This window comes from Micropterus salmoides, unplaced genomic scaffold (assembly GCF_014851395.1).
Source record: "Micropterus salmoides isolate LMB-PRFRI ecotype aquatic unplaced genomic scaffold, ASM1485139v1 Ms_hic_scaffold_4, whole genome shotgun sequence".
In the NCBI taxonomy this organism is placed as follows: domain Eukaryota; kingdom Metazoa; phylum Chordata; class Actinopteri; order Centrarchiformes; family Centrarchidae; genus Micropterus; species Micropterus salmoides.
In genome coordinates, this window is record NW_024043372.1 from 11,111,276 (window position 1) to 11,132,753 (window position 21,478).

Here is a 21,478-nt window from a genome sequence, read left to right on the forward strand (position 1 = left end):
TCATGTACAACATGACTCCTCTGCCCTTAAACTAAGCCATCTTTTTTCTGTCTTACATACCATTTTCTGATTTGAAGAGGGAAAAATAAACTCCTTCTTAAGCAAAAAAGATGAGGATACAACAGCAGGGAGACTCCTTTTGAATGCGACTGGAGTTAGAAATATATAATACAATACTAGAAATGAGCAGAGCCACCAGCAGAACCCTGCAGGTTGTGATTGTCAGGCAAACTCAATACACTCAATTGTCAATATCTTAATCAAGGTCACTGTGCCAATGTTTTTTCTTCCTTCCTTTTTTTTTGCCTTTTGGAACATCAAGGCAAACTGGATCCCCTCTTTTTGTCCTTGACACTAAAATGGTTTGGGTAAAACAAAAAGTAGCCTGTGGGAGATTGTGTTTCTGAAGTGGTTGAGTGAGGCTTCAAAGTGGAGAAAACAAGTGCAAACCAGTGCAAAGATGTTGTGAATAGTCACTGAAACAGCACGGAATGGCTTCTTGTAACTGCAGCAATTCTGCTATGATAAATTGACTCTGCAGTTTATGTTCCCTGCATGCTGGATGCGTTCCTCAAATCTACCCGTTTGACATTCAGAATGGCCATTTCTCCACACTGCCCCCGTCTCCTTCCTCGTTTCCTGCTATTGCTCATGACCTGTGGTGATGCAGGGGTCTACAGATTGAATGCACAAACAGTGATTGATACCCTAGTGAGTCTGTCTCTGAGTTACCAGGATGACTTGCTTCCTTGGTAACATCATCATGACTTCTTTGAGGCCTTTATTAGCACCCAGGTCCCGTTTACCTTATTAAAAAGAGATTGGAATATTTATTTCCAAGGCTCTGTGACATTTCATTCCTGTGAGCTCTAGGTTTATTTGTTGTATTTATTACAAGTAAGTAAATACAAACAAATGGCTAGGCAGCTTTTACGAAAAGCCACAGATCATTTTGGAGATTGTTTTTTACAGGCACCTATGCATTCAAGATTATGTTTTTAGGATTTTAAATTAAAGCAAACATAATTTTTTTATTTTTACATTTCACTTATAAAGTGTGATATTTATTCCCGAAAACCAGTACATGTGCACACAAAAGGAGGGTGTGGCTCTGTTACAGTTTCGTGTAGTTTATTCATGGCCTCTTAGACAGAATTTCAAAATGTTAAACAAATTTATCTCTTATTTATCCACCTGTGTATCTAGCCATCTATTATCATGTTTTTGGATGCCTGTGTGTGTCTGTGTTTTTGTGTGTGCATGTCACAAAAAATTGGATTGTGACTCACGCTTAGCTCTAAATGTGTTTACTTCATGTAAAACACCCACACTCACTGTTCCAGAGGCTTTTACGGAAATGAGAATAAAGAACAGTGAATATAATCATAAAATGCTATTTGAAAAATTACTTTTTTGAGGGGTTGAGGCAAGATTTGTGAACACATTTGCTGTTTCTACTGCAGGTGTCTACTTAATTTTTCCAACAAAATAAACACTTCTAAGCAGAGCAGACACTTTAGCCACATCCCGCTTCATGTCTGCAGCTGATTTGCTTTCTTCAGATAATCTGGATAGAACATTAAAAGTAATTTTGTTATACCACCTGCCTGTTACTTAATGCACAAGTGTTGCTCTCTGTAATTCAAGGAACAGTTTGTGCATAAACCTGTCGCTTTCTGCTTACTTTGAGTTTGTTTAAATTCCAGTTACATTAATACAACCATCAAACACACAATGAATTGGTCGCTGCAGTTGCCCTTCCAAGTTCAAGTGAACAGAAAAAATATTAATATTTCAGTAATGTTGCAAACCCAAACAAACAAACAACCACACCATCAGCAGACCCACATTGACCTTTATCTCTCATATTAACTCCCCTGATGTACCTTGAGACCCAGCCAACTCACTCTTTTTTTGTGAAAAGAAAACCAATTGCTGGACTTTATTTAAATTAGTGTAGGCAGACAATGGCTGACACTAGTGTCTTGCTTCATGGGTAAATCATTTGCATTTCCAAAAAGTGTTACTCTCAGGCCATAAAAAGGTTTTTATAGCACACTTTCACTACTTCGACGAATCATCTCATCAGAATCAAAACATCTTTTACATGCTTGTAGATGGATGACTGTTTGAGTGCAGCTGTTTTCAAAAAGGAGAGATACAACCCTCCCTGAGCAGAAATTGGCTGATTTCGCCCTAAATTGTTGAGATTGGCAACCACAGAACAATGATAACAAATCATTTCCAGCTGAAATAATGAAGCTAGAAGGCAGATGGATTTGTATTCAGCTAGGGGGAGTGACGCAGATTTGTAATATCTTCTCAAAAACTAAACATGCATTTTATTCTACTGACGTGTCATAAGGTTTTATTCTCATAAAATGTACCAGATATGTCATTATAATTATATTTAGCAAGGCAGGTAGAGATTGCTATTATAATACAGCATCACTTCAGTACCATTTACAGCATCATGGGCTTTGTGTGCACTCATCCAAAAGGCCCAGTTGTGAGGGCTCCTTTAACAAAAATATTTTTTCTTTAGCTTACAAAACAAGATTAATGTTTAAAGTTTAAATAATTTACAGTTTTTTTAAATATGTTTACTTGCATGCCAACAAGAGTTTGTTCTTCAAAAAACGTACACTACTTTTTCACAGTCTTTTTTCATCCACTGTACTAAAAATCATACCTGTCACCCCTGTGAGTTTTATGTTTCAGTGCATTTGCAGGCATCTCAGGGCCACAAAGAGAAATTTTCACATACTCACCATCAAATATGCCTGTTGTAATCCTAGCTCAGTGATAAAATGCAGTACTCTGCAGACTGCGGCACATCCTTTCCAAGTGTTTAGCACTGGTGCTGAGAGCAGAGTGCTGCATTGGTTTTTTTTAAGTTACCTACTTTTTTGTTGTTTGTCATATACTCCAGGAATGTGAATAAACAAACGGATGATAAACTACCTACACTGATTATATCAGGCTTTACAAATCTGCAGAGGAAACACACAAGCTAATAGCACATTTATCCCTGTACATACCCATCCCCCCGTTAAAGAATCCACACTAGACATGGCTGTGTGTGTCATTTTTCTTGATGGTGTGGCCATGGAAGGTCTGGTACTCCTACTCCCCAGGAGCCACTTGCATGCTACAGCAATGGTCATCCTCTCTCTTTATCATGAAGACATGGCTTCTTTTAAACTAAAACTTGTATCTCTCCAGAGTGTGTTTTGTTAAGTACTGAGTGGGGGAAAATAGGCTTGTTTCCCTGTTGGCATTTATTTAGTTTTGAAAATTAGATGACAAGTTTTTAACATGATTTATTGTCCTAATGGTCATGAAACTCACCCATCAAGTAAATGAATAGCTTCAAATCAAGTAAGGATAAATAAGGAAAAGCACCAATTCAAATGTTGCAGTTCTACCTGATGGAAGAGGAATGCTAATACAGGGATAGAAAAGAAAGAGTGGGATAGAGGGATCAGAGATTCATTGCTTTCTAGCTGGCCAGCTAACTGCGGCAATGACATACACACTGCTGTATCTGACTAACTCCATGTGGGAAGGCTGGCTGCATTTCCTCCCTGGCTCCAATTCTTCTCACCAATGACATGATAATTCCACATGCCTAAGGCCCTTCAGAATGAGGACCTACTGATAGGGTTCCTAGTGATTGCGATCCACTATAGCGGTATGGGCTTGTGGGAGGGCGGTGGATTACAACGGACGGGTGCTGACACTCTTAAAGCTGAAGCATGTCATTAAACAGTAAATCACTCTGATTGAAAAACGCATCAGCTCCCAGCTCTCTGTTTACAAAAGAAGACCTTCTCCACAAGTGCAGATTGTGTTCTTGGCCAGAATAAACAACAACCAGTCATCCAGATTCCCCATCCACGTAACGCTTCCTGAGCTCAGCTTGCATGTACAGTTACAAATCACTTCCTGAGATGTGTTGACATTGTTGAACATTCACTGCCATGTTCATTCATCCACACTGAGTGTCAACACAGTTAGTTTGTTGAAGGTGAGGCAGTAATAATAAAACACTTTTTAACACCTTTAATCTAATTAGTATAGCTGAATTCATTGAGTGCTACAAATACGGGTGTGCAGTTAAAATAAATAATCAGATTAACAATCTTAAGTGTTAATATTTTCAGATAATTTAGAGTACGATGTTGATTGATTCTGTGCACTGCTGAATCTACTGCATGGGTATACATCTGTGCATGTTGCATCCTAGTAGAAAATAATCATAATAATAAGTATAGTTAAAAGGAAAAGTATCTTTCTTTACAACCCTGTTTTGGTAGTTTGGGCCATAATTTTTGGTTAAAATGCCATGACATTTGAGGATGCAGCAACATAGGTAGAAGGCAACACAAGCTAAAGCTAAAAAAAATCACTTGTGTGACTGCTTGGAGCACTCCGCTTCCAAAGCTCTCACTACCAGAGATGCCACATGGCCACATTTCAGCAATGAATCAAAATTGTAACAAAAATGGCCAGAATAAAAAAAGACCAACGTAGGAAAACGTATTCATGTTGTAAGAAATAAAAGGATGATGCAGTAAAGGTACTTAAATGATATATGCTTGGCTCTTTGAGAGCTTTAATAGCCACTAAGTTCCTCACTTAGTAAATATTTTGTGTTAAGAATAATGTGAATACAATATATAAAATGTTCAATTTACATAATCTATTCCATTGTTTGTTTTAACATTTGTCTAAGGGGACAACGCTGACTTTGTTGCCCGGAGTGCATTAACAGCACGTCACTCACTCCCTTTCCTTAAGCTCCAGCCTTCAAGTCAGTCACCTGGCTTTAGCATTGCAGTTATGAGCTGCATTTATTTATTGCCACGTTTCTACATTGCAGAACTTTCATACAGTAGAGATAAAACTTTTATAGTAGGAATATTACACGTGTTTAATTACAGGTATTGTATACACCTGTGTCAAAATTATTTATTGTGCTAAAATACGTGACCAAAAATATTGATGCAGTATGCTTCATCAGTGGTTGCCATAGTCCTGTGTCCTTGCAATCACTTCACTGAAACAAAAACATACTTTGCTTTTCTGAAAGTAGTCTTAAATGTGTTTTAGACACTGCAAATCAGCTCCCTTCGTTTACACTGCTTAGAGGCATATATGAAGATAGCTGAAAAACTCAGCCATCCATGTTTCTCATACATTTAGATGCACTGACATCTAAGCAAAGGTAGGCCGGAGCCATAAATCACAGAGCACAATAACAGGCACATTTTGGGTCGGTCCATCATTGGCTGTGTTTTGTTTTCTCATTGCATCTTGGCAAATTGCTGTTATTAATGGGAGAAAGCATAGTTTGCAGCCCTCATTAGATGTTGTTCCAACAGCGCCTCTGATGGATTAAGACAAGCTGGAGGCCTTGTCTGCCTCCACAACCAGCTAATATGAGCCAATTAAATGTTGTGCACTCTCTGGCCACTCCACACTTGCTCGTGTGCTCTTAAAACAATATCCAAGTATCTGGCTTCATGGCCAAATAGATTATAGTTTCAAGACAAGTAGATTTATTTAAAATATTTTATGCAGAACTGTATGCTTAGCCTCACATTCCATGATAATAAATTATGTCCCTTTTAATGTAGTTGGTTTCTCTGAGGATGCTCAACCTTTTCCTTTGATCAAGTAAATTTAAATCTTCATCCACATTTTTTAATCTCTCCACTCAGTGATTGGAGCTATTTGTGACACAAGCTCTGTTGGTTCTACCCGAGATGTGAGAGTCACAGCTGTGCTTGGGAGTGTTTTAAGTATTTCAAGGTAATGTCAGCCTAGCAGAGCATTTGATTCATGCAGAAGAAGCTTATGGGTAGGTGACTGTGAGCATTATAAAAATATACCTGGGGCTTCCTTCGAATGCGGGACTTTTAACACAGGAAGGATCGATATTGTGCAGCGCTAGAATGACAACAGAATGCAAGTCTCTCTGTCAGTTGCATTTAAGCTCAGCTCAACCGAAGGTGTTCATGGTGCCAGACATAACTTGTTAGAGCTTACTGGATATATCCAGCCTGACACTTAAGTCATATTTCCTTACAAGGCTCAAAATGTAATCTATTCAAACAATATACACATGAGCACATTGTGACAAATGGGAGAAATTATTTTGTACTATATCTTACATCCCATTTTCAAACAAACTAAAAACTGTGCGGTATAATTAATGAATTGCTCTTTTCATCGATTAAAAGGACAGTCACTTCGCACATTGTATTCAAATATTTTATATAGTCTAACGTGTTGAAGTCAAATAAAAGCTATTAAGGGATGTTTTCATACAGTATGTACAACATAGGTGTCTGACTAACTTAAATATGTTGGTTGATTGGTTTAGTAGAGCTTGCAACATGAAGGGTAATAAAAGCAACAATGTTGTATATTTCGTTTGTGAGCAAAGATTTAGTATGTTGGAATCATAACAATGCGATATATTGTGAATAATTGTACTGTATGTTTTAAATTTAATTAAGGGAGCATCTCTGTTGGAAACAAATAACCTGTCATATTGTTTGCGAGAGCCTGCACAGTAAATTAAATGTTGATTTTTCAGTTTTGAGTTGACAATGGCTGATTGGAGACTTGGAGACTGTGTCCACTCAGAGCTGATACGGCTCTGGGGCAGCTGTCTAAACGATCACAAGTGTTGAATTATCTCTGATGGGTGACGACTTACATAAACACTTGCGCAGTGTTGATTTTCACGCTCAAGAGTTGAAATAACACTGGACTTTTTGCTGTATGAATATGGCCCATATTAGCCCATGTTATAACAAGGACATCAAGCATAACAAGAGATATTGCTTCATTGGAACACTTTCAACAGAGAACTGGCAAATAAAATGTGTCTAATTTATGAAGTCATTTGGATGGGATTCGATGGGTATTGAATTGTGTGGGAATTATGCCCCCATGTCTTGGTATGTGCAGCCTGCAACTGCTCCAGTTTCTTGTGGGGATTATTTGAAATGTGAACTTCCCTGGCACAAGTGCATAACCCATGTAATTTGCTCTTTTAAAAATTCCCCATCCCTCCCCACACGCTCCGGAGCATTTTTCTGTCATTGGCTATGCTGTATTTTCCTCTGTGCCACATAGTCATTGAATTGTTCACAATTAATCCCTGCAACCACACAAGAAGACCACCTAGTTTCTTATACAGTAATATTTGTAGATAGATAGATAATATAGTATTTTATGAATAATGTGCCCTTATTACTTGCTATAATATGTTTAATTATTTTTACAAGTGTAAGGATATATAGTATATGCACATACTGGATAGGACATCTAGAATTCGGTGTCGACTTCTCTTCTGTTATAGATTTTACAATCTATAACAGAATATTTCCTTCACTAAAGATACACATTTGTCCCCTGTTGAGTGAGTAATGCTGTGTTCCACAGAGTCAGTTGACTTTTTTATTTGTAATTTTCACCACCTCTGTGGAAAACTCACAGAGAGACATTGACAAGGCCAAGCTGCTCCTCTTGTGGGTTTGTAGTAAGTGGTTAGGATTTTCTCTAAGAGCATCAGCTCTGTGTTAATGACATGCAGTCTCCGGAAAGGTTTATTCATTCAATTTGACTCTAGAGAGAAGATCTCTTCAGCTTGCTGATTAAATTAAGATTTAATAAGCATATCTAGGTGCACTGACATGAGAGACATGTTGATCTGTGTCTACCAATGCAGATACCCAAGACTATCTATTTTAATAGTAATACTGGATTTCTGCAGTGTAATGTATTTGGTTCTCAGTTACGTAGTTTTCTGCTTATTATTCACTCACCTCTTCTGCCTGTGATTTGCTGTGCCACACATATCCACAGCTGAAGTTCGCCATGTGCACTTCTTCATTTGCTGTACATTCAGCTTATTGTGTATACTTTTGAATTATTCAGTACAGTCTTAATCTGTCACTGTCCTAATTTTATGTAAACCTATGCAATTCTGGAAATGTATTATGATTACCTGATTCAGCATTTTAGATCTGTCATCCTTGTTGTTAGAGAGCAACAAAGTATGATGCACTGTAAACTATGTAGGCACATTGATTATTACATAGAAGGTCTTATAAAGGACAAACAGTCTCTATACAATGTGGTCACTGTAACATAACAAGGAAAAACATGCACACTTCAGCAGTATTGCAGAGAAGTGTCTGAATAATCCTGGTTCAGGTGATGTCTGTGGATATGTTTTAATGGAACGCAAAGAGCCAAACAGGCTAACAATGAGTGAGTGAATGAATGAGTATGTGAGTTAGTTACTAATAGGCACTCAGTGTTTTGCATGCTAAAAGTATATGCAAGCAAATTACAGAAAAATAAATACATAAATATAAAAGCAACATTATGTAAAATTTGGTTTGATTTGGTGTCCCTACCGTTTCAGAGTATTATATATTTAGGAAAGGGTTATAGAGTTTACGCTTATTACTTAAATATGAGGGTGCATATTTTGCATTTTCTGAGAATCTATTGTTTATCTTAGATATTCTAATACTTGACAGTCTCAATATTACACTATTTTTCTATAGTATTCCCTGCCTTCTTTGCAGGGATCACCTGTATAGTTCTGAGATACTGGTGCCCTCATAGCGGTTTATGTTCTTTTATCAACATAATTACTGGCCATGAGGTCCCCTTTTTATGTTGTTTTATATCCATCTATTTTACAAGATACAATTCCCTCATTAAATATGGAATGTGCTGAAACTGCTATTATGTTGTGCAGAGTGTTGCTGTCGGTCAGTGGAAGTCAGCCCACATAGATACATTTTAGATCTGTGTGGTGGATGTATTTTAGGATACTTCAATTTCCCCCAGATTTGAGGTTTTGCTCTTACTTCAGACTATACAATTTTTTATTTAATTGCCCCCTTCCAGTTGTTGGATGTATTTATTTTCTCAGAAGCCTTCTCATTATCATCAGGCTATTGTTTTTGTATCTACCTGATATGCTGTACTATTATCACCTTGTGAATGTATGTGATTTGTTATGGAATAGTGGAACTACACCTGCAGGTCTGTGTAAAGCATTATGTAGATGGTTGTGCCAAGATCTGGTGATAAAGCATAATATAACAAGGTTGAGATCTTACATTGTTCAAAGAGAAGTCGAACTTCGAATCTGTGTCTAACTTCAGCACTGAATAGCTTTCCCTTGTAGTTGACCGTCCTTTCTTATTTTTCCCTTTGTTGTTTTTACTGGCGAGTATATTTGTGTGTTGCTGTTGTGTGTTAATGCATGTTATCAAGTACTGTAAGTGTTTTCAATTATTTTACAGTAGGGAAGCTCCAGGCTGTGTTTTGCATGGCACTAATTAGACAGTTGATTCTCTGATTTCTACATGTAAAAGGTCCTGTCATATGCAGATTATGACTGAGCTACCCTTGTCAAAAGGAATGGTAACATTACCCTTTAAATGCATTTTCCCCAATGCTGCTATTTCATTGGTTCTGACATTTCTCATTATGTTCTTTATATTTACTGATGAGGAAAGAGAAATTATTCACAGGAACTGAATAGTGATGCTCTTGAAATTTATTTGCTTCTCTCAGAAGTTTATTAACTGAGCATGATTGTTCAAGGACAAACACCTTCAAAAACTGGTGAAAAGCTCAAACAGACTCTGTCCAGCAAAACATGCTAGATAAATTTAATGGAAATAATTTAATGTGAGAAGCATTTATGTCATATAATCATCATAAGCAGATTGAAAAAATAGTTTGAAGTAAGATTAAATTTGCATTTGAGGAAACAGAATAGATAATGCTACATCTTGATATTTAATAACTGCTATAAAAGCTACAAAGTCCATGTAGCACAGCTTAACAGTGTCTTAGGTAGAGATTAGAGAAATGGTTGCACTGTAACTAAAGTTTGTTTGTTTGAGTCTTCAAACCATATGAAGAAATTGTGCAAGGTCACTGAAAAAGGAATGATCTTCCCCACTTAACTACCACCGAAGTACTATTTACCAAGATACTTATCCCCATGTGGGAAAGTGCTTGTTGAGTAATGGCATTAGAATGAATCATGGCATTATTTTATTTTATTTAATATAGACTCAGTTAATCTTAATCTTATTTAACATCATTCATGTACTGTAAATTCATGACTGCTATATTACTGGTAAAAAACAAAAAGCATGTATTTTGTACATGTGTGTTTTCATGACTTTCATGACTGTAATGAAATTATTTCCCACCTTTTTTCTAGGATATTTGACAGTTACCATAGAGCCCCTGCCTCCTGTTGTTGTGGGAGAGACTGTTACTCTCAAGTGTAACTTCAAAACGGACGGAAGGCTTCGAGAGATTGTTTGGTACAGGGTGAGTAAACCTCTACACTTTCAATGCCATAATGCACGAGATATTCTCTACAACATTTCTTTCATTTCTAGCCATTCGGCATCTGAAGAGGTCAGTGTCAATAGCCATATCACAGGTTTATGGCTGCGTTAGAAGAACAAGCATGCACTGTCAAACAGCAGTTGTTAGGGAACAAGCTATTATTTGGCCAGCTGTATGGGAGGCACCACTGGCTGTTGCTTGGGAATTTGATTTCTCAATCTGCTGGTCATCACCATCATTTCTTAATAGTTCACAGCTGGCGACTCAACAGATATTAAAATCCCAGTTGGTGTACTACACTGCCTAAGTGCTGCCAATATTTAGATTGCTGTTGAAGGAGCAAAAAACAACGAACAGTCTCTGTCCAAGATGAAGTTTATTTGGTCCATAAAACTGCCATGTTTAAAGTTTTGTATGAAAGTAAGAATCAGTAAAACAAATAAACAAACAAATAAAAAAACAAATATTGTACTTCATAAAGGAAACATTTGTTTCACTTCAAGGGGAGTCACTGATAAGCACTTGAATTGGAAAGCAGTAGCAGCTGCTGCTATAACACCCTTGCCTGACCATTTGTTTTGGCAAAAAGAAACTTATAATTCTTGAGAGCTATCTTAATGTGTTTTGTAGAAGCAGTAGACTCTTCACCAAGTTGTTAGGGAAGTTGCTGAGTGGTGACTTGATTGGTATAATGTGGTACAGACAAATTGTAAAGCAGAAATGTTATTCATCAAGCCTTTGGGTATTCCATAAAATGCATTCTTGCTCTGTCTTGTGCCTCACATGATAGTTATGATGTATAGTTATAGTGATATAATGAAAAACTGATGGGTTTCCAAAACAAACAAGTGAACAGCACACAGAGATGCATCGCAAGGGTGGCTTTGCTGATATACAGTATATACTAGAATTTGCACTGACTTACTGTTCAGTAGCTCCACCAACTTTACACAGGAAGTACAATTTATTTATCATTATATTATAATGCCATTTAAGGAAAATGGAAATAATGAGCTTCAAAGGAACGGTTTTATTTATGTACTGTTCTACTGAACTGCATTAGAATGCACATATGCATCTAATACACTGGCAAATTAAATTGGCAAATTCAACATCCATTCTTTTCATATTTGAGCTCCTCATCTTGGGTCACTGACCAATCAACTGGCCCAGGTAAACTTTTCAATGGCCTTTTGCCAGTATGCAATCCTCACTGGCGAATTCTGCTTGATACTACTACTTGATAATTTTAACATATTTGATAATTGTGAATGTATAGTACAACACTAAGGTGACATTCACCTTGGTTTCACCCTCCACCCTCTGCTGTTCATTAATGAGCGAGCAGTGGTTTATTGCTTAGGCAAGAACTCTGTCTTTAGAGTAGCTTCTGCTTTCTCACTTTTATTATTGTGAAATAAAACAGTGTCTCTAGACTCATCTCTAGACAAATGCTGACCTTTCAAGGTAGGACAAAAAGAGATTTATGGCATTTTACACATTCACCTTTGTATCGTAGATCACTTTCATTGCTGTGACAATTTCATTTAATCAGGCAGAGATTGGAGAGTGTTGTTTTGCTTATATTCTGTCAGATATCTGTAGTGTCTATTGATAGCTGTAGTTTAAATAACCACTCTGAGAATAGAGCTGCCCATATTAAATGTTCTCATGAGGAAAGCAAAGAGGTTGTAACAGAAATCGGCTCCATATCTCCAGTGGCCACTGCTCAGCACAACTGTTGATAATTTATAAATCAATTACCGGCACTTGGCTGCCAAAGTTTTTTTTTTATCTCTCCTTTTTATTTAACTAAATACTGTTGACTTCTCATTTTACCTTCTGTTCAAATGGAACTGGGGTTGATATTCACCTGGGGAATCCTCGTATCTAATCGAAGCTTGGCCAATCAGACAGAGGGCTGAATAAACTGAATATTTTAGCAAGTGCTCATTTGTGGTGCCTGACGTATTCCGTTTGAAGATTTTTAATGCATAACACATCCAAACTGCAGTCAGAATTAGCACCTCTTAGGATGTACTTACGATAAACCTGATTATTTAAGAGAACTCTCAGGTCACACTAACTCAAATTCTCCACAACATTAAATTTAAAAGTAGAGAGATAAAAATAAGGAATTTGATTTACCCCATGGTTTCTTTTATATTAAAGCCTTTTGTATTTCCTTCTATCTCCCTAAAACATGAATATGTTTTTTTAGGAATAAATATTACTGCTGAAGTGTAAAATTGCATGTAGTTGGGGCATGACATTTTTTTTATTGTAAAGCCATACCCTCCTTTTTCATTAAAGTTGTCACTTGACCTTTCCATATATTTTTTAGATAACTTTCTTTTAAATAACCTACTGTCATCATTGAATTAACTTAATACTGACAACACTGCAGAAGCTAACTTGAGTTTGAGAAAGGTTTTTAGCGAGTAGACCTGCTGTCCATTGTTCTGCATCTTACAGTTGCCATTAGCTGAACACTTTTTCATAAAATTCTTAATCTCTGCTTGATGAAATAGGGGTTAGGGTTAGGGTTGTGGACATTGGCTTTACTCCGTCATTGTTTGGGATCTCACAGACCCCACTCCTGAATGTGTACAATTAATAATACTATTTGTGAAATTAACCATTTCTTTTCCTCAAATATATTGTTTCTTTTCCTCTCACTCTAAAACCCAATATGTTGAAAAGTAATCATGTTATAATATTTCCCTTAGCCACAAATTGCCCATTCGGTGAAGGTGACCAAAAAAAGCATTGCTATTATACCAAATAAGGACATTTGTCATACTTTAAGTTATAAGGACTTTATAGAGCATATGAAAATCTATCCATTTAACCATGTTTTTTAAAGGGATTGCTGCGACTCCAAACAGAAGTGGTCCGTATTTTTCTTTACCAGATGATAATCCTGTCATCAATTCAAGATAACATATATAAGCAGTTTTCATACTCAACAGTATTCCATACAGCAGCTGGGTAGTGATATGATGATTAAATATAAATGTACAGTTTGACTTTTTGAAACCAAAGTCTTCTTTGCAGGTCATTCTGGCCAGCATAATGAATCTGCCCAATCTACAAGATCTACAGTACCTCTTTTTATGAATTGTGTTTTAAGTGGATGCTTTTCTGATGTATGGAGATGCATCATTAACCTGACACAGTGGAGTATACAAGAAAAAACTAAATGTTCAAAAATGAATGTTAACCAAACAGCTAAATAAAACATTTTCAGAGTCTCCTATTGTTATGACTCCTACTCTTACCCTCTTAGAATAATCACAGAAAAGGATCTCCTATTATACCTCTCATTTTCAGTCACTCATGATGACACAAGATCAGCAGACAGACAGTGACAGGGAGTGAACGCAAGAGAGTGAGAGCAGTCCTTAGTAATGGATGTTGTATAGCCCTGCAGCTAATGCTTCAAGAGCAAATAAATGAAAGCCTCTCGTGTGTAGGGTTTTGCACTACAGGCCACATGAATGTTTTTAGTGAGTGGTGAATACTGGCAGGCATGGATTAAGGACTGTGGATATGTAATACCATCAAGCTGTCCATTATGCTTTAATAGCATACCAAATAGTAATGGTGGATCATTTGATAGGGTGGCGCTAATGTGCTGCCTGTTTGGAAGAATGATGTTAGCGTGGCTGTGCATGGTGGTGCTCAGAGACTGCTCCTTAAACACGTGCACGCACACAAGTTCATCTCATGCTGCGCTTGTTGTGATTTATGTCATTCTAATGAGTATATACATATGGGACCTCTCCCAGTGGGTGCCAAGGTATGCCATGCTGACAGTGGTGGAGCAAGCGGTGTCTGTGAGCTTGCCTGTTGAGTGCCGCACTGCACTATGCTTAATTGTTAATCACTGGAGCAACTGTCTCTGCTCTCATGTTTTCCTGCCTTCCTCACTCTGTCCATTACAGAATTCCTCCATCCTCCCTGACATAACTCTTATGGGAATGTTCTCTCACCACCGCAAGTGTCGACTCTTCCCTAAGACACTTCTGTAATTTACAACTGGCCTGTCTGCTAGCTAAACTGATTCTCTGATACATCAGCTTCAGCTGTTTCCACCTATGTCCATTTCATTATTATGATTCAAACTCACCTGTATTTAAAATCCTACATGCTGCTGAATTAAACACAACTCATTGTGCAGTATGAATACATGGTTTTACAAGATAACACACAATATTAACAACAAATTGTAAAATAATCTGGGTATATGTGAGCATGAGCGAGGGGGGTTACGTTAAGAGTGAAGGTAAGATAAGAAGCTTTTCATTTTGAGACTTCTCATTTAATTCCTCAGACAATAAAAAATATATATTATTCTTCAATTTAGAACAGTATATCTATTACAAAATTGGTAGATGCCATATAAATGTTCCTGTTATGTCAGTGTTGTGAGCTGCTCTCTAAATTATAATCTCTCTAAATGTACATTACTCTTTCTACTTATTTACTTAAATGATATACAAGTACATTTTTTTCTTTGGTTGTTTTAATGCAAAGTAGAATTATATATGGACAGTTGTTGTTTTAGAAGGACAACTATTTAAAGCAACAAATCACAGAAAGACTCCATAAGGGTATGAAAAGTAGTGTTTGATGAATTGCACTGCCAACAAGGAGTGTTTGAATTTGATGATAGTTAGTGTTTATACAATAAGCATATATATATATATATATATATATATATATATATATATATATATATATATATATATATATATAGGCTGTGGTTGACAAATAAATAATGAATATCTTGACATTTGGATAATAGATAATATGTGATCTTGGATTTCCTTCCCTCTCATGTGAGTGTGTTGGTATTTGTGTTGGAGAAATACCAAATCAATAGTTTATAATGGTTAGCAAGGATAATAACCAAAGACAGTGATACATCTCAATCATCAGCTTAATAACACTGAAAGCTTGTCAAATTTTAATGAAGCCATCTGCCTCCACAGATTCATTTCAGAGCATCGTCCAACAGTTGGCTTTAACTTACAGAATTTGGTAGCTGTATGTAGATATATAAAAATGAAGCTACAATTTATATCCAGTAACTTTTAACCTACAGTTCTGCTATATCTGCAACAATTATCCAGAGGCTCTATGACTCAATGATGAGTGACAGCCAGACAGGGTTAGGTTACTCCATTCTTTTACGTAAGTGGTGGCATTGTATTGCCCAACTGTTGGATCGCTTGGTACAAGGCAATGGCTTAGACTGTCCTTCCCAGAAAAACAATGGCATAGGTTTCAGTGTGCTTCTCCATGCACCTCCCATATGCTTCACTGGAACTGGCACCAAAGGTAAAGGTTTGGTAAATGGTTGGCTTTAGGCAAAAAAAGTTCATGGTTTGGGTTAAACTAAGTTACGTTAGTAAGTCACAGTAAGTCACAACTTACGTAATTAAGTTCAAATAAGTGAACAGTGACTTTTTGTTTCACACGGGACACAAACCGTGTCCTGTGTGAAACAAAGTCCTGTGTTTGTCCCATCCATCCACTTCAGAGTCTTTGTCTCCTTTGCTCCCATCATAACTATGGCCACTACTGGCTGACCCCTAACAATAAATGTAAACATGGTTCGTTATAAGCCGCTTGCACAGACAACCTACATGGCCGTATTTTGGGGGAAGACAATCTGTGTACATGTACAGGTGTTTGCCAGCTGTTTTTGAACACAGGCCAGATGCCTTATTTGAGGAGAACATAATGTTTATATTTGACAATGTGAAAATAGCTATGCGTGTAAAACATTGGCCTGACTACAACTGTACAGTCTAACTTATAGGAAGAAAGGTATTCTGGGAAAATAGTGAGACATTTGATGCCCACACAAATTCCACTTGCACCTCATCTTATTCTAATGCCCCTAACTCTTCCATTGCATCTGGCAGTGTTTGTAGATTTACTTATGGCCCACAATTTGACAAATCCCATTAAAGCTGTTGACAGTGTCAAAGCACAATATGACAGCTATGCAAATGACTTCTGTCCTGTCACAGTATTCCAAGAAAGTGCATCACCTGTGGACAGTGTGTCACAGGATTTTCTCTTAGCTTTATCTGGCCATATGTTACCTCCAAATGCAATGGCAAAGATAGGTTACTGGACACTCGACCAAAAAGTGGAATGTTTTTCTAGCCAGTAATCCTGTTTCTTGACTGTGGAGAGACACAGGAGGCGTTATATATGAAATCCAAGTTTGAAATCTTCCAGACAGGGTTGCCTGGGCAACTGGAATCTGCGAGTACAGAAGAGAGCTCGCTCGATGCTGAGTGTGTACGCACAGCACACTCCTGTGGGTTTTTTGGGAGTCTAACTTCCTGCTCTTTAATCCCCAAGTGGATTGTGTAGGTTCAAATGTTTCTGTGTCACTTATGTTCAAATGTAGTGTAGAGTCCTATATGAATGTGTGTAGATTAATGCATAATTTATGCATTATTAATGCATATTTATATACCTATCTGTCTGTCTGTCTGTCTGTTTTCATCAAAATTTCATCTTCAATTTGAAAATTGGTTGCAGACAACATTTTATGAAGAGAGTAAGAGTACTATTATTTCACAGAAATGCATATGGTATTTTTATCTTTGGGGAAATGTCCAGTTTTAGAATTTAGATTACATCATCAAATGTGATCAATACAGTGATTTTGCTAGTTTTGCATTTTGCTAGATAATGTCTGAGAAACTGTAGGCCAGGTAACTGTATAAACTGTCTAACTGCAAAGTATTGGTCTGTTTGATATAATTTGCACTGCAATTTATATTGGATATGCAAAATGTTTTAATAATTGGTGAAACTCTGAGAACATTAGTAAACTTTCCACAACACATACTCATAAGGTTCTTTAAATGTATTTATTCGTCTTCATGCATAATCGTTGCATGCATTACCACAGCCTCTTATCAACAAAGAATAGTACCATGGACAGATCACTATCGATTGAAGGACTTGTGTAAGGTCTAAGGCAAAGGTTGTCTCTAGTCTCTGTCCATGGAGCTGCTCTGGCTCTCGGGGCATGTTCACATTGCTTCCGTCACCCCCCAAATCTCTCCACAGGATAATTGAGCACCGGTGAGAACGAACCTACTAATAAAACAATGGTACACACCTTTTGTCCTGATATTGTATACAGCCAACCTGCATGTTGTGTGTTTGTCATGGTGAGAGGCAATAATATCCTCTAATTTTTAGTCTACAATGCAGCTTCGACTGTAGCTAGTTAGAGAACAACTAGTCTGACAAGTTTTTCTTTTGTCTATTATAAGGGCATATGCTCAGCGAGTTATTAAGTTACTGTTCCCTACTTGGCAGTAGAGTTTGTTGCTGTCCTCTGTAGACACCTTGTTTGACAATAGCATCATTAGACTGATTGAGCATTCCCCTGCCTTCATCTGGCCTCTGCACTTGGGTTCAACCCCTGATCATCAAGTCCATTAGAAGGAATAACTTTACATTGATGTGCCCTTTGAAAGCAATACGCCTTAAACACTTTAAATTGTCTTAAAAAGTGGATAAGAAGAAATTGGGAAGTTAGTCTCCAGCATTAAATGTGTAAACTTAAATATGTATAAACATAATATATTCAGCAAAATGTATAACCTGAACAGCATCTTATATAGATTAACATGTCCTTTTTTGCTTTTTACGACCATCCAGATACAGCCCCTCAGCCTCTCATTCGCCCTTACGGCATCTCTCGATCTACCGTACAGCGTCAGTAAAAAAAATTTAAATTAAAATAGGAATCAAAAAAGTAGAGTTATGATCAATAAATCAAAATCAGTTGTATACATGTTTTGTTCCTTTTAGTGAAAGAATAGTCAAGTAAACTTCATTGTAATTGTCTTCTCCAGCTTTGTGTCCAAATCTAATTATATTAATATCAGATCTCACAGGTGAGCTCTTTCACATTTTACATTAATAGTAGAATTTTAAATGGCATTAATACTAGATATGACAAGCTAGGGCACATTAACACACATTAAAACCTTGTCTATGACTGACTTTCCTGTCTCCACAGGGGACAGCTAACTATCCTATCTGAAAGAAAATTAGAAATCACTTTTATTACTTTGAATTCAAATACATTTACACATCCTCTTTTGTAGATTACAAAAAAATGTGGTCTGCTCCTTTAAACAGTGGCACAAACCTCTGTCATCTTTATTAGCCTGCTGCTCCATGCCGAATGGTGCCCCAAGGGGAATGGGAGATAAGGTGATATGGATCACTGCACCACAACCTTTCCTCTGAGGATGCCACTAGGGCAAATAAGCAGCCTGTTATACATGGAATGATAATTACACACTTCATGTCAGCAAACTACAAGATGAGTCCCCTTTTATCCACAAATGCTAATAGCAACAATGGGACTGATCATTGCTGTGCCTGTTTGAGAGCTTGTGCTGCTAATGACAGTGACTGTGATGACAATGGGATATTTTGTTTCCGTGCTGCTAGTAGTGAATAATGCCTGCTCATTGTTAGCATCTCCCAGAGATCCCCAGGTATCTATCAAAAGCATAGTCTGTATCTAATTAATTAGGTAATTCAACAAATGATTATGCGGGAAAAACTCTCCACGAGTTCATTTGGTTTTTCCCTACTGGCTCATTTTCTCTCCATGACAATAGGATTAAATATATTCTAATAGTTACATCACATGTTTTCATCTTTATGGTAAACGTGAGCATCAGGGTATATAGTATATCATTCATGCATCACAAAAGTATTACATGGCACCTATATTTTTTAATCTCTTTGTTCATTTTTTAATTTTTTAATTTAAGGAATTTGTTAGATTAAACAGTATTAAACATAATTATGTTTATATTGTAAAAGATAATGTAAAATAAATTAAGGTCTTTTTAAGGAGAAATATGATAGTTAATGATATAGATCTAAAAATGTTGAACAATGCCATGAACAATGGCCATCTGGGAGAAGGTTTTAATTTTGAAGGCAAAGTCCGCTTCTGCTTCATTCTTTTTAAGGCTTACTGTAGCTCTTCCAATTTTCAACATGTCTTGAAAATTCATAATCTCCCTACCAGAATCATTCCAGATTTTTGAATCCATTCTTACTATCACAGACGGATCAAACAAGAAAGTGATTACTTAGCGATTAGGAGTGGATCAGAGCCTCTTTCTGACATTTGCATTAGAGGTGGAAGTCATTTCTATGCCAGAAGAGTCTTAGCGGTGGCCCCTACTCTGCTTCAACACAATATGAGGTCCTCCAGGGGCACGTAAGAAGCAAAACAATTACTTATTTAGTTCTTTATATATTTATTTACTTGTTTACTTCATTGTTTGTACATTTGGACAAATTGTGATGAGATGTAGCCTACTTGTAAAGGGGGGAAAATATCCACATACAAATAAGTGACATAATGTGAACCCTGAACTGCTTTGTAAATCTATTATGTTGTATGCATGATTTTATATTTTTCCTATTAACAACAAATCTCATGAAAAGACCAAAACCAATAATGGAGTGATCCTAGTCAAAAGTCTAATACAGTTTAGACTAATGTCTGCTAAAAACTAGTGTCCAGCTGTTTAAGGAAATCATTTGGCCCTTTCTAATGATTTTAGCCCATTTCATGTTGTTCCTTTAAACTTATTCCGGCTGCAGTAAGGAGACATCACTTCATTTTATTTTAAGTCAGTGTAACAATATTTGTTGAACATTTTAGGCTAAGAATGAGTATAGTTAATATTTTTTTTTACCAAATTCTCTATCAGTGAGATTCATAACTATGGGAGGCATGATATATCTATTTAAACTATTCAATTTAGTTTTTCTTTGTGTGTCAAACAAAAAGTGTAGTGCTGCCAGGTAGTTTTATTGGATTTAGTGACGCTATATGAAAGTGATCCTAAATTTGAGAAACTCTGATATAGAATCTTTTGTTGTGAAGACAACAAGATACAAGATGCGGAAGTTATTAGGAAAGTGGTAATTATATTTCAACTTCAACTTCCTTGCCTACTACTGCATTTGGTTCATATAGCTCTAGTCTTTTGCGTTTCACAGAAAGTACTACAACATAACATTAACAAAATCTAAGGGAAGACCATAACATAACTAAATTAACTAAATTATAATTTAGTCCATGTTCTGCTAACAAGGAGACATTGATATTGATTGCTGTACAAATTTAGTTTTGTTAACAGTCATCATCGATCCATCATTTTTTCCACACCTTTCTGTATCTTCCTTTTTCTATTCAGGGTCATTAGGTAACTACCCCAGCATCCCAGCATACATTGAGTAAATGGCACAGAAACACTCTGGATATGTCACTACCCTATCACAGGGCAAATGTTGTCACCGGTTATAAGCACTTAATAAAGACCAGGAGTTAATAAGAACTGATTAGAGCCAATACTTTAGGGGCTCATCCACTACATCTTTAGTTGGATATAGACAATATTTGTGAAACATATTTGACCTAGACAAGTTTAAAATAAATATTAATAACTAGGAAGAGAGTAATTATATTGTTTTCCAATTTTATTACCACAAAGAAAATCTCAACTATGAACCGACAAAATATTTAGCTCAGTTTTTTTGTTATTGATCCCTTTAAACAAGGCTTGACCCCATTGAAAATTTGCCTGGGGCCAAACTGCCCCTTTCCCCCCAAAAAAAGATTATTTTTGGCAATCCATAATAAATTGTTTACAGTACTGCACCTTGTAGCAACATGAGTTATACAATAATACTGCAATCCAGGTATTGTTCATTTCCTTGGGTGGCCATTTACCAGAATTAGGCTGTTGATTTGAAAAATGGGGTTAAAATTGTAGATATCCTCATAGTCACCTAACCCTTTACCAAATTGCAGTGTTTCCAATTGGTGAATTATGTAAATAACACTAATAACATTAAAACTGCTATTGTATAAAGAGAAATACACTAAATGGTTTTAAAAAAAAATATCTAGAGATATATCTTGTGTAGCTCTGGCGTCATTGGTGGAGTTTGCCATTGTGAAGCAGCACATTGGACA

At 36.6% G+C, this 21,478-nt stretch overlaps 1 protein-coding gene across 2 annotated transcripts in view; it reads left to right on the forward strand.

The window, feature by feature from the left end:
- igsf21a (immunoglobin superfamily, member 21a) overlaps positions 1–21,478 on the forward strand; it is a 212,911-nt gene that overhangs the window by 52,231 nt on the left and 139,202 nt on the right. For both annotated transcript variants that reach the window (XM_038697467.1, XM_038697468.1), the window contains exon 2: positions 10,280–10,392. In XM_038697467.1, the coding sequence (XP_038553395.1) occupies positions 10,280–10,392 (113 nt within the window). The remainder of the gene's footprint in view (positions 1–10,279; positions 10,393–21,478) is intronic.